We start from the raw sequence: 14151 nt of genomic DNA, 5'->3' as shown, positions 1-14151 counted from the left end.
TTCCCTACAAAATTTCTGATTTTTTTTAAATACAGACTTGTTTTTCCTGTCTTTTGGGGAGGAGTACTGTCTGCTGAATTCTTTGGGTGGTTACTCACTGGGGGACCAAGCACTCTAGATATCTCTTTTAAATCTCTCTATTTTTAAGGTTACTTACTAACTCAGGTCTACCCTTCACCTATGCATTTAGCACCTGATACTGACAGCCAGCTAGAACACATGCCACTTGCACTGGGATACGAAATCACGGTGAATACAGTTCAAATCTAGCATGTGCAGCAGAGACGTGCTTATCCCCTTCTTGAGAGATCAGAAAGTCCTTCTGGGAGAAGTTTAAAATGCTGTTTCACTTACTATCGGCATGTTGGTTCCAGGACCAGTTGGACCTACCTGGGATTGGTCTGTGTGGGAACCGGGTGCTGTTGCTCTTCGCTGGTTGTTGCAGCCCAGGTTTCAGGTGGTTGTGCAAATAGAAAGCGGTTTTCTTTCCAGGGCCTTAATATACTTCCTTTGAGATTTCATCTCTGTTCTTATCAGAAAAGGTAACCTGACTTTGTATTATCAATTTTGCTTTGTTTTGCTTCCTTTTTTGACTAATTAGCCTAGATTCTAAATTAGTTCCCAAAGGAAGCGAGGTTTATATGGTTGCAGTGTCCAGCTGTTGTTCTGTTTGGGGCCTGTTGGCTAACTTCCATGGAATTTGGCAGGGTAGTGAGTACTTCATGTAGAAATTCTGCCTTTCTACCAGTGTGTGGAGGCTGGGAATGGGGCGGAGAGACAGTGCATGGGATGAAGGGAAGCTTGAGCATGAGCTCCCATGCTCTTCTGCTTTCCCAGGAGCTGGCTGGTGTGTGTGCTCTGCAGATTCGGTGGGTTAGCAAACACTTAGAAAGAGCTTAAGACGGCCTGTTGTTTCACTAAGTGGTTACTGAGGCTCTAGGTGGGAACACGTGACCATGAAGGGAGAGACTGAGGATGGGGAGATGAATGCCATGAACTGAGATTAATCCTAGAAGGATAGTAGCAGAGGAAGAGGGGGGCCTGTCGCTATGTATCCTCTGTGCAGAGACAGGAACAGAAGTCATCGTGGGAATTTGTCTTTTTGAGTCACCGTAATGTCAGTGGAACTCCTGCCATTTACGTCTTGCATGTACCCTTGCCTTTTTCCTTTGTAATAACTTTCAGGCTGAGATCTAGAAAGGCAGACTTTTTGGAGGCTGTTGCTTTAAGTTTATCATGCTGTTCTGACAAGCTTTCCTTTTGGGGTTGAGATGTCAGTCTAAAAACAGAGGCGCCTCTGGCACTTGATAAATGCTGCTTTTAGAAGTGACTGTGAAGGTAGTGCCATGACAATCGAAGCAGAAATGGAAAAGCGTTGGGATAAAATTTCTTTTATAACACTTGTTTCTTGGCTTTTTGACTTAAGGTACCTGCATATCATCAGGGGTGTCTCTTGTATGGAAAAGTGCTGAGAGTGATTGGGTCTGTCAAATGCCTGCGGTGCTGTTAAGGGAAAAAAGGGGTCAAGGAGAAATAGGATGTATTATATACATGTTTCTTAGCAATATGATCCATGACATTTGCTTTTTTTCACCTTAAGATAGGTAGTAACCTTCTTGGAGGCCACAATGGTGTTCTATAAATTATTTCAGGTACAAGGCTCATTTTTAAGTAATCTTTGCTTAAGGAAGCTAAAAGGTCTTTTTTTTAAAATTACTCGACTGTGTCATTTCATAAACTTCAGCTTCTGTGGCTCCTGTTGTCCCACAATGAAATTCTTAGAACAGTTGTTCAGATTGTATAATTGTTATGAAGAACATTATTTAAACCTCAGAAATGCCATCACTTGTAATGTCAGTACTTTCCTATTTGCATATGCAAGTAAATTCTTTTATCATATTAATAGTTACTCTCTTATGATCCTAATATATATAATCTCACAGATTGTTTATCTTTGCTTGTCAAGAACGTGCAATCTCTGATAATACATAAGAAGTGTATTTGAGCTCTCCTGATTCTTGCCATGTATGGCACAATAAACTGCCCAAATTTGGTCAAATATTTTTAGCCACTTAGTCATATGTCTTTTAATGTGCTGCATATGTAAGCTTTTGATTCACTTAGCAACGGTATTTTTATGAGCATGTCTTGCCAGTTTTTCTTATGTATACTTGAAAAACGGGCAAGGATTGTTCTGTGTTGGGTTTTGTCACAACCAGATGATCTGGCCTTTATTTATTTTTTTTTTTTAATAGTGCTAATCAATTTTAAGATATCTGTTTTTCACAGATTATGAATTTTAGAGCTTTTTAAGATACATGAGTATGCAGCATATTGAAATGTAATATTAAAGATCTATATTTAAAAATGCGTAGGCAGTTTTAAAGCTTTGTGATATAAATCTCTTTTCCTTATAATAAATGGTGAATATTGTGATATACAAAGGATATCAGTGGTCAGGCACATTGCGTATCCAGTAGAAGTGGATGTATGGTGTGTGTGAAATACAGCTAGGTTAATGTTTTTGTTAAGTGCAAGCATTTGTGTTCGCTGAATTTGTTTTCCCCCTGAACTCGTGAGTCTGATGTCTGGCGCTTAGTTCCTTTTCATTTCAGTAACAAAATGCCATGGAAAGAGGGGTGATTCTTTACTTTCAGAGCTTGTTGATAGCATATAAACATTGTATACTGATAAGTGGAAGAAACTGAAGAGAATATGTTTGAGGAATTTGTAGTCTTTATTGTTGGAGTATGTTCATAAATTATTTCATAAAAATAATTGCTGATTTTAAGGATGGATATAACTAAAAAGGTAATACAACAAATCCTCTGGGAAGGCAGTTTTCAAGAATAACTGTAAAGTAGGGAGGTTTATGAATGTTTTCACTCAAGAACATGTTTTTGGTTTTAACTGAAAAACAAATAATGCAAGCGGTGTCCTGCAGCCTAGCTGCAAGTTTATGGGTGAACAAGCTGAGATGAGACTGGCTGTTAAAACAGTTCTGTTACATTCCAAACAGTGTTCATACCTAGCTAAAGCAAATGTGGTCAAAGAGGGATCATTTGTTGCTCTTTTGTGTTTGACTGGTTAAACGGGGCAGCAACTCATCTCCCTCACATTGTAGCTGTTGCCTCAGCATTACAGAATGGAGGGAAGCTTTGGGATTCATCTTGGATGGCACAATTGCTTAAATAAGGAAACCTGAGATTCTTTGCCATAATAAAGCAGTGTATGATTTTCAGTTTTTATTGCTGTAGAAGTATACTGAAAAGTAAGGTTTATACCTTAATTACATTTAATTAGAGGCATAATTCTCTAGAAGGGTTTAGCACTCCAGCAGTAAAAGTTCTCATTTCAGATTTGTGGTTATGTAGTATTGTTGATGTATTAAGATAAAAGATTAATACCAGTCTTTCGGGGTCTAGCTGTTTTGAGTCCTTGCTGTCCTGAAACGCAGAGGGACTTTTCTCTCCGTTGCTCTGCCCTTTTAAGGGCAGCAGTATGGAAGTTGGCAAGAAAACTCACTGAGCACCCTGTGAGAGAAATACTCAAACACAGAGAAGAAAGGCAAAATACGAGCCAGTGAAAATGGAGATCTGGAGAACAGCAGTAGTTCTGCAGCTGAGCAACAATATATGCTTGATAATTAAGAGATGTGCACAAAAAAAATCTTTACATTGTGCCAAATTGATGCTCAACTAAGTTTATAAATAGTGTGATTAATGGACTGTTAAAGGATGTGTGGTGGTATAGAATATGCTGCAGTAGAAAAAAGCAGGGGAGTGTTGAAATTCAACGTAGCATCCCCTTCCATGCTCCTTCGTCTTGACTGCATTCTAATCAAAACCATGTTGTGGTACTGTTTTCTGAACTGCATCCCATCTCTTGGTCACAACTTCGTGGTGTAGCTGCTTACTCACGTGTAATATTCACTCAAGCGATTAAGCTGGGCCTGGGACGGAGCAAGGGCCTGGGAACCACTTTGTACTGAACAACAAGGCTGCACTGGGGACTGTAAATGGCTTCTCAAAAACGTGGAACAAATTTACCTGAGGTATTCATATTCGTTCACTTTGTTAAACTCTGTTTGAATTGGTTTATTTAAGGATTTTTTGAAAAATCTGTAACACCTGCTGCTTTTCTCTCAAATTCTCCGTCTTCTGTCAAACCCCAGCAAATAAACCCTACTTCCTCATCAGTCTGAATACACTTACCTTTTTTTCTGAGGATGTTGCTTTAAGATGCATGGTATTGTAGAACAGCTTTAATCTGAACTTATTTCTTAAATCTTTCTTTCTTTATAGGCTTGTATAGATGATAACGTAGATATGGTGAAATTTCTGGTGGAAAATGGAGCAAATATTAATCAACCAGATAATGAAGGCTGGATACCTCTACATGCAGCTGCTTCCTGTGGATATCTTGATATAGCAGAGTAAGGCTTTTTCCTCTATTTTTTCAAATACATGTATTTTGCTAATACACTGTTAGAGGGACACTAGAAGCAGATGGCATTCATTTTGATTGCCTCTGGGACATCTGGTGAGAGAGACTGCCTTTCTATTGTGTGTTGGTTGTGAAGTGTGCTGTGTGTATAACTATTTGTGCATTGCATTTTCTCTTTCCAGCTTTTTTACATTGTATCTTAGGTAGCTGTAAGATGTAAACATCTGAGACTGTTCACAAATGTCAAATGATTTTTTTAAATTATTTTCTTTTGTAGCAAGGTTGTTATGGGAGGAAGCATGGGGAGAAAATTCAAATTTACATTTTATTAATAGCCTGAAACATTATCCCAGGGTAAGTCTATGTGTAGGGGATTAATTTTGCAATTGTATTTGCAGTCTTGAAACTTTTGATTTTCAGTTGTGATATAAAGTGGTGACTTTTGCTAATTATTTTGGCTGTGGAGCAAAATCTTACAATTGAAGTTAGATGCCTGTAATGGTATTAGTTCAAGCCTACTCTGTGCTAAATTCCAGGAGTGGTTTTGTTGTTACTCTTGAAGCCTGTTGAGGGCCACTTAAGATATACTAAAATCAAATTTTCCAGAGGTTTTCTTGTTTTATCCTGACATAATGATTGATTTGAGAAGATGTCTGGTGTATGTTGTTCAGCATGCTGTTCTTGCAGTAAAGAAGGTAATAGTGTCTTTCTAAAGACTCTTCGGGTAAACACAAACTTCATTAATTCTGCTAAACTCCGTGTGATGTCTGATCCAGGGTAAGGCTTGGACAAAATATAAAGCAATATTTTATAATGTAATTATGTTACTATACTAATTTCAGTGGTGAAAATTGGAAATTGTACGTTTAGGGGATTGTTTATTGATGTTCTGTTCTGTGAGTTTGAGAGGTTTAATTGCTTGAATCTTAAAGGAAAGGGAAAAGTCTGGAGACTTTTGTATATCGTTTTCACTGGGAAAATTTTTTTTGGGTGTTCATAGAGTGAAGTGCATTGTATGTCTTTTTTTGTAACTGGAACACTGTGTGACCGCTAACTTCTGCAATCTGACTTTCTACACTGTGCGGATGTTTGATGCTGCAATCTCCCTTGCATGCATGCTGAAAGTGTTTACTTATTGACTATACTATGACAAGAATTTCCATACAAACTGAGATAAAATAAGCCTTTCTTCAGCTTAGCAGAGGTAGAACACCTGCCTTTTTTCCACATTAGGAAATAGTTGAATAACTATTCTTGGTTTGGCATTGCAGCCTAATGTAGGCAGATGTTCAGGGAAGCAAGAGTTGATGTCCCTTGTCCACAAGACACTTTTTCACTATTGACTTGAATATCTGAAATCTCTAATATCATTGAAGACTTTCATCTGTTTTTATTCTCTCAGACTAGGGCAGGACCTGTCTGCATATTTTTTATAGATATCCTTAAAGAAAGGATGTCGTTGGAGTATAATCCTGTGAGATATGGGGCATCTAAGCTGTTGGAAGAGCAATGTTTTCAGGGTGCAAGGAGTTTTGAGGACAGGCTGTTGAAACAAACTTCCACATAACAGCGGAGAAGGATGACCTGACCTGAATGGAGCAATATTTATATCTGACGAGGCCCATAGAGTTCAGATCTTCTTCAAACTGCTTCTCCAGGAGCTCAGCTGCAAATAATTTACAAAACTGACAGCAGAATTTGCAGCTGAGGCAAAACTGGATGAAGATGAAAGGACTATACAACAAATTACCAGAGTTTAGAAATTAGATTTTTATTTGGTGCATAATACATGCTGAGTCTAGCATCTGCTTTAGTGAGGATGCACCTTTCTTGGGAAGCATGAAGTTGTGTTTGCGTGTGTCTGTGGCTGAATCCGATATGTTTCATTTTTAGTACTAAACTTTCTGTTTGTGGAAGGGAGCTTTTAATTTGGCTAAATTATGGGGTTTATATGTATTTTGAAAATATGACAGCTAATAGCTTGTCATCTTTCTGTCCTTTATGATATGAACTAGCATTTTTGTACAGAACATCTGCTGTTCATTTCCTATTTTCTTGCAAGGTGCAAGAGAGAAGAGAGTTCAGGAATGGATTCTGGTGTCTCCTACCTTTGTTAATGAAGGGCTGAGGAGAGACTGACCTGTGTTTCCCTTTCTCCTCCCGTGGAACTGCCTGTTGCACAGCTTTGTAGAGATTCTCTAATTAGAGACTTGGCAATCTATTCCTGCTTTCTCTTCCACCATCTTAAGTATTCCTAGGGCTTCCTTCAGATGTAGATAGCTGGAATTTACTTCTCTTGGAATAGCACATCTGTAAAATCCTCCAAATACGCAAATTTAGTTAATATATTGATTTTGCTTTTACAGCACAACTTTCCATCTGCAACCAGCTGACACTTTAATTCACACTAAACTCTTCTCTTGAAGAATTCTCTAGTGCTTATATTTTTACAGTCCATTAGAAAAATGTGGCATGATCGCATGCTTTCATTATTTCAGGTTTTCATGTCTCAGTCTAAAATTATGAATAAGAAAGCAACAGAGCCAGGAGATGGAGATATTTTCTGTTATGAAATGCATTTCTATGTTCAGAATGTAACTTAAGGCCTTTCTACAGGACTAAGTAGGTCTTCTCTATGTTGACTACGTTCACATTTCAGCCTTAACATTCTTCGTGTATGTGTACATCACTTTCTAGGCTTAAAAGAGGAGGAAAGAAAGCAGAAGTTCTATTAATGTTGCATAACTCCTGCGTGATTCATCACTAGGGTTAAGAGTCTATGAAATATAACTCAGTGTGTTGGAGTTTGCAGATCTGTTAATAGGATGTGAAACCTTGGTTCTGCTTTCAAAATGAAAAAAAGAAACCCAAACAAAAAACAATTTAATCATTACAAACCTTTATAGTACAATTTTTATCATAGTTTTTTCTTCTGGAGCACCTCTCCTATGACGAAAGCTGCGAGAACTGGGCTTGTTCAGCCTGGAGAAGAGGAGGCTCCGAGGAGACCTCATTGCAGCTTTCCAGTATCTGAAGGGGGCCTACAAGGGTACTGGGAGAGGACTTTTTACAAGAGCCTGTAGGGATAGGACAAGGGGTAATGGGTATAAATTGAAATCAGGGAGGTTTAGATTAGATGTCAGGAAGAAATTCTTCACAGAGAGGGTGGTGAGGCCCTGGAACAGGTTGCCCAGAGAAGCTGTGGGTGCCCCCTCCCTGGCTGTCTTCAAGGCCAGGCTGGATGAGGCTTTGAGCAACCTGGTCTAGTGCAAGGTGTCCCTGCCCATGGCAGGGGGGTTGGAACGAGATGATCTTTAAGGTCCCTTCCAACCCTAACCATTCCATGATTCTATGATTCTTTTGATGCCCATTTGACCTCCAGAGGATTACATTTGGGCTCACTGTCTTGGAGCGTGGGCAAGGTTTCTGTTCAGACTGCTTTATAATTGAATCCACACACAAACATCTCACAGTTCAGCTGTTCTTTCTATGTGTTCCATCCATTTGCTACTAACATCCGTTTCCTATAATGTACAGTAAATGGGAATGATTGGGAGTAGTCACTCCGTGGTGCCTGCCTATTTGTTCAGTGGAGGAACCTTCCCATCTCATCACTGAACACCTGATCCTCTCTCCATCTCTAGCTCTATTAATGTACACATTCTCCTTAAATAGCACCTGCTGCTACTCAGATGTTCCCAAGTGAGTGCAACTGTTTGCTGGAGATCTGAGAGAAGTACAGGATGAGTAGGTTGTAGGGAGCTTCTCCGAGAAAAACCCTGGGTGTCTTGGGGAGCCACTGCTTCAGCCACATTTTGGTGCTGCTCCCGTGCTAATTGATAGTGGGCTGAGTGAATTTGTGGCGTGGCCTCAACTCAATGGGGTTTTATTTTGCTTTGGCTAACTGGACTGGCTGGCCAGTGGGCTTCTCATTGCAGGTGTATTCCCTGTCCCTGTCATCCTCCACTGTGTTCAACAGTCCTGTCTCCCAGCAGACCTCGTGTGCTGTTTCAGTTTTCTGCTCCTGAGCTCCCTTCTCTTGAATATGCGTCCTGTCACCTCTAAAAAAAGTGCATCTTCCAGTTTAAGAAATGTTAGTCTTGTAGAAGCCCCAGCAAGAGAACAGCTTAGTGTGAAATAAAGTGTCAGCTGGTTGCAGATGGAGAGTTGTGCTGTAAAAGCGAAAACTCTGCGGTGGAGGGCAACTGCTCCTTTTGTTTCTGTTGTTGTTTCTGAGATGTGTAAAAGCTGGGAGTGCTTCAGCTTACTGGAAATTCTTTGCATAGTTAAATTTTAGAATTGCCTACTTAAGTTATTTAAGTTAGTTTATGATCATGTGAATTAGCTTACAAGTAATTGTAATATGAACATATTTTAAATTGAAATATTCAAAATAGCCAAAACAGGTGGATTTGTGTAGCACATCGTCTTTTTCTATTCTTCTCCATTTTTTTCATATACAGAAAGCTTTACACAAAGGAGCCTTTTTTCTCCAGTGTGTTAGTATGAATTAAAAAGTCAGCATCAGATGCTTTGAAAAATTACAGTTATGTGTAAATAAACTTTTAATGCAGGAGAACGTAAACAGAAATTTTGTGTGCATTAAGATGGTATTTAATGGGTAGGACCCTTAAATTTATCTTTGTAAAACTCTTGTAAAACTATTTGGATGTGTATGTTTTGGATGTTTAAAACTTATTTGCAAGTATTTAGAGGCTACAGTACAGTTTCACTACTTAAGTACGGATGCTTTTTCATTTTTCCCAGAATGAAAGAAGGTGCATCTTTCAGCAAGCCTAAGAAAAGCATTTTTCAAAAATAACATAGAAATCAGTGACATTTACACTTTTTGCAAAAAAGAACGGGGGATGGAGATGTTTCCCGAGGGCATAGTAGAGGGTTTATACCCTCGTACAGTGGCATCTAAGTAACAGTTTGCCATGTGTTGCTGTACATACTAAAATTTCTCATGGTTTCAAGGGATGAGAAAGATACATGGGATACATGAAGAAATGCAAAGGCAGAATACACACATTTGTACATACAAATGGGATCTAGTTCAGAAAATCCACTAAACTGGTTGGAGACTGGAAAGGTATTATAGGAAATGTACTAAGTATTTGCCCAATTTTTATTCTCCTTAAAGATGTGTTCACTTTCGGAGACAGGCTAGGTGTTAAATGGATGTTTGGTCTAACTCAGTATGGTTGCTTCTGTGTTTGGGAGGCATGTTTGATACATGTAGTTGCACATGCAGACCCTAAGGCTTAGCATGGTCTCAAAATACACCTTTTCTATTTTACAAGTTTTAAAGGCTGAGGAATATGATTACAGTTACAAAAAGAGTAACTTCTTAAGTTCAGAGCCTCCTTACTCAGTTCATTTAAGAAGAGGATGGCAGCTTGACCAACTGCTGCTCTAAAACCCAGCTCACCTCTTTCCTTCCTGCCCAAAGGTTTCCTATGTTGTATCCCCTCCTTCCCCTAGCACTTACAGCAGACTTTAAAAAGCTTGTGTGTAACCACTGCCGTGTTGCTGACGCCCATCTGTTTTTCCAGACTCCAGACACCTGAAAGTGAACCCAGCCAAACAAGTTTGCTGAAGCCTCAGTGAGCTATTGTCCCAGGACCTCTCTATTTTAGTAACAGTCCATTAAGACTAAATGAGTGATCGTTGTCTGGTGTATGAAGGATGAGAGACAGTCCCACAAACCTGTACTTGAGTACACAGATGTTCAGTGATAGGTGGTTTACTTACAGCTCTGATTGCCTTGTGGGGACTGCTGCGGCTGCTGGGTGGAAGCGATTCCTGCCTGTTGTACAAGGATGGAACCAGTGCTCGCCTGGCAACAGCTAGTGAAGGGAAGTCACTGCAGTTTCACAATATGCTTAATGTGCCCTAACTTGAGACTACCGCAGGTATAGGCAGTCACCCCCTTCTCTACTTGGTTTTCCTCTTCCACAGGCTCTTACCCCCTCTCTTGCAGTATCTAATGATCACACAACAATGTGGGAACCATGAGCACAAGACTAGCCTCCAGGGGGTTTGGGGGGTTTATTCTCTTTTGGATCAGTGAGCTGATCTGCCTTGCCAGTAGCAGTTGGCGGGTATAAAAAAAGGGTCTGGGCTGCTTTTCAGGCAAAGCTTGTACCTCTGATCAGAAGCCTGGCTGTGGAGAGATGCCTGTGCTGAGGTGGAGTCCTCTTCTTCGCCTCCCACCTCATGAGCCTGAACCAGCTCGTGCTGTTGAATGCTCTCCCACGATGTCTGAGGGTGGTGGTGCCACAAAATATGTTTCAAAGCAGTTGTTTCTAATCCATTTCTGTGTTTTAATAAACTGATCATCTGGAGCTGTTTCTTGCGGGAGTGTTTTTAATCTAAACTCTTTTGCTGTAACCCATTATAATCCTAGAAGAGCAAGACATCATTTAGGCAAAGCAGACTGATAAAAATGTCAGGGATGGCTCCCATCTCCTTTTGCTTTGTTCCCAGTTATGGTTTTGACTGAGTATGAAGTGATGGTATTAGTAATACATTCAGAAATTGATCTTCGGAGGCTGATAGGGATGGTAGAAGGTGAATTAACGTTTTTGTCAGGATTCAAGATGTTGTTTTAAATGACACAAGGAAAGTGATAAAGAACCAAAGGTGAAACCTGATCCAGCCTACTCAGGAAATGAGAAGAGGACTTCAGAAGGATATATTATAAAACAAGCCACATGACAGAATTAAAGCAGGGAAAGAAGATTTATTCCCAGCCAAAAAACCAGCTCTTCAAGAAGAATGACTGACTTCTTACAAGTTGACACTGGTAAAGATGCAATATTTGTTTTGAGAGCAGTGAAAAGGTCACTGCAGACTTTGGAAGAAGGTTTCAGTTAATTCATTTCTGTTGGCTGCCTTGTTTCTTTCTGGAAAAACAGATTGGGAAAAAAACGTTAATGGGAGAGAAGATATGCTAATATGGTAGTCTCCCTGTCCCCCCTCACCCCCAAATCGACGTGTATTGCTCATTTTCTATCAGCAACACAAAAATTCCTCTTCCTCCAAAGTTGTATTAGATACCGGCAAGGATAAAGCTAAATTCCATTAGAGAAAATAATGGAGAAACTTGAAGAAAATCAGTGAGCTCGTTGGCATTTTATTTTATGAAGAGGTACTGTGGTGGTGTACTGTTTTCAACTTGGTTTTGCTGCATGTATGTATTTCCTAAGAATAATGAAACACTAATTAAGTTGTTTAGGTTGATGGTGAAATTCCTTTTTTAAAACGATGTTATTATGTGGTAGAGTTTAATCTTCTCTGATGTTTGGGTAAAAAACAGGTGGCAGAAATGCACAGTGAGGTGTGGTTGATAGGTTAAAAGAAATTATAGGACCTAACTGATTTGACACCTGTTTGGTCAGCTGAAAGAGTCTAGGAGAGCTGGTCACCCTAGGATGCACAAAGGCAGTATGTGCTGTATAGCTACCTTCTTCAGATTGCTGTGTGCATCTCCACTTGTGAACCTAAATATTTGTTAGTGAGTATATTGAGCTTCTGTTCTAAAGGTAAATCTATTAGACCTTGAAGTTCAGAGAGATCTTCAGGGACATGTGATTAGTGGAATGTATCTTTCTGCTTCATTGGATGTAGTCAAAATTCAAGGGACTGATGCCCGGTGTAAAGCTCAGGGCGCTTTTTGGCTGCAAAAGGATTTGAAAGTGCATCTCATGTCTAAGAAAAACTATCCTGCTTTGAGAAGTGATGTGCATAGGAAAGATATTACTTGTTTATCACAGAGCATTGGTTTCATTGGTATCTGGAAAACAACTCAGAGTTTGTATCTCAGCTATGAATTCTGAAGTTCAATGTGATACAAATGAAAGAGAATCATAGAATCATTTGGGTTGGAAGGGACCTTAAAGGTCATCTAGTCCCAACCCCCCTGCCATGGAAGAGTGATATGTCTGGAAGCCTGAGAGCTCGGCTACACTCCCAAGCAACAACACATCAGGTCCTCCCTGGATGACGGCTTGTAACTGCCCGTTGCCATCGATTGGCTCCTTTTTTTTAGGTATGACTGGAAACATGAAGGAGCAGCTCTAAATACATGAGCAACCAGGTTTTGAATTGAGCAAGTGCTTGATTAAGTGTGGTGTACTGTCGCTTGTGAGGGCCTCGCCAGCTGATTCAAAATTGCTGTTTCAGAGAGAGGTAACGATAGATACTCCTCGGACTCTGGAATCTGTGGAATTGTTAGTGCCGTTAAATATTGAATACAGCATTTATTCTGTTATCTGACTGAAAACTAATTCAAGTCACAGTAAAGTTGGTTTTGAGTGTTGTTTTCTAGGAGAAAACGTACATGGTGTAGGTTGTCACTTCTCTGCTTCATTGTTTTCTTCCAGCTTTTACTTGAGCATTTTTCTCTATTGTGAGTTTGACCTTATTCTGCCACATAGAGTAGACTTTCTAATGACACTAAAGCAACTTATGACCTACTTATCCTTTCTTACAGCTGTGTCTTTTGTTGGATAGCCTAAACTGCGTCATTTCAGTGCAAATGATCCTAATCTCTGTGTATTTTTCTAGTCTTATCCCTGACTGAAGCAGGATAAAAGCTGCTTGAATTCTTAATGGAATCTGTGTAAATAAGTGTGGTATCTCTAAAGACATAAGGCTGCTGTGCGTTGAATAGAGCGAGTTATTTGGTTACAATTCAGATACTAAACCAGAAAAATTGAGGTTTTTTTATAAACAGGTATGACAGGAAAAATATATAAAAGAGGAATTACTTAAAATCTCTTGATTACAGATGAGGTACTGTGTATCCAACTTGTATAAAGAGTAAGGGTTTCTTTTGGAAGTTCAAAATGCACTGGACAGGTAAACAGCTGCTGTGAATTGCAGATTGCTGATATCTAAGGAGGGATCAGGCCGAGTTCAGTACTAATGGGTGATGCTAAAAGCTGGGCTGTGATCGTAATGATGCTTTGTAGAGAGATTTGGTCACTGTATTATTGCATAATATGATTACAAACAAGATACATTCTGTGATGTAGTAGTTAGAGGAATGCTAGTATCTGTTAGATCACAGTAAAAGAATTGATCTTGACTTAAATTTTTCTGATATCAATGCCAGCACGTGGCCGTTGGAGGAAAATAAGCTGATTAGGTAAGGTCCATACTTGTAACTTCTACTGAAGTAGAAAGCAGCATTTAAAAGCCAGAATTTGTGGTGCTACGATAGCCAAAAATAGTAATGCTGTCCTGGCACAAGGCAAGAGGGTTGGTGATCTGGTGCCATGATCACCTCTTGTTGATGAGGAATGAGCTGACGAAGGTGGACTGCAGCATGGTTTTCCTTCTTCCTCCTCCTTTTCTGCTTCTGTGCCGTTGTTACCTCCTCTTTCCAACCAGTGTAACTCAGTCCCAAGTATTCACCTTGATGACACTTCTGTAAATCACCACAAAAGCTTGGAGACTTGCTACAGGAAAGCATCCGGGTCGCAGAGAACGTTGTGAGCTAGAGTTACTAGTGTAATTATGTACTCTTCTGCAGCTGTAGCAAGATATTCTTCAAATCAACCTTTTACTTTTGCACTAGACTTTAACATAAAGGAGAGAAACACTTGTTCATACAGTGCATAGTGAAATTAACATTTGGTACGCACTTTAAAAATACTTCTTGTTAAGAAGAAGAAGAAAGACTTTATTTCTTTC

At 39.6% G+C, this 14151-nt stretch overlaps 1 protein-coding gene across 1 annotated transcript in view; it reads left to right on the top strand.

Annotated features, from left to right (window-relative positions):
- Positions 1–361: 361 nt before the first annotated feature.
- The window catches only part of LOC104509640 (protein phosphatase 1 regulatory subunit 12A-like), a gene marked incomplete at its 3' end in the record, with an annotated part of 32663 nt that continues 18873 nt past the window's right edge, over positions 362–14151 (top strand). The window contains exons 1-2 of the mRNA XM_010151653.1: positions 362–457; positions 4305–4435. Of these exons, the coding sequence (XP_010149955.1) occupies positions 362–457; positions 4305–4435 (227 nt within the window). The remainder of the gene's footprint in view (positions 458–4304; positions 4436–14151) is intronic.

The sequence above is a fragment of the Eurypyga helias genome, unplaced genomic scaffold (assembly GCF_000690775.1).
Source record: "Eurypyga helias isolate BGI_N326 unplaced genomic scaffold, ASM69077v1 scaffold40205, whole genome shotgun sequence".
Lineage (NCBI taxonomy): Eukaryota > Metazoa > Chordata > Aves > Eurypygiformes > Eurypygidae > Eurypyga > Eurypyga helias.
This window is presented reverse-complemented; position numbering and strand designations above follow the sequence as displayed.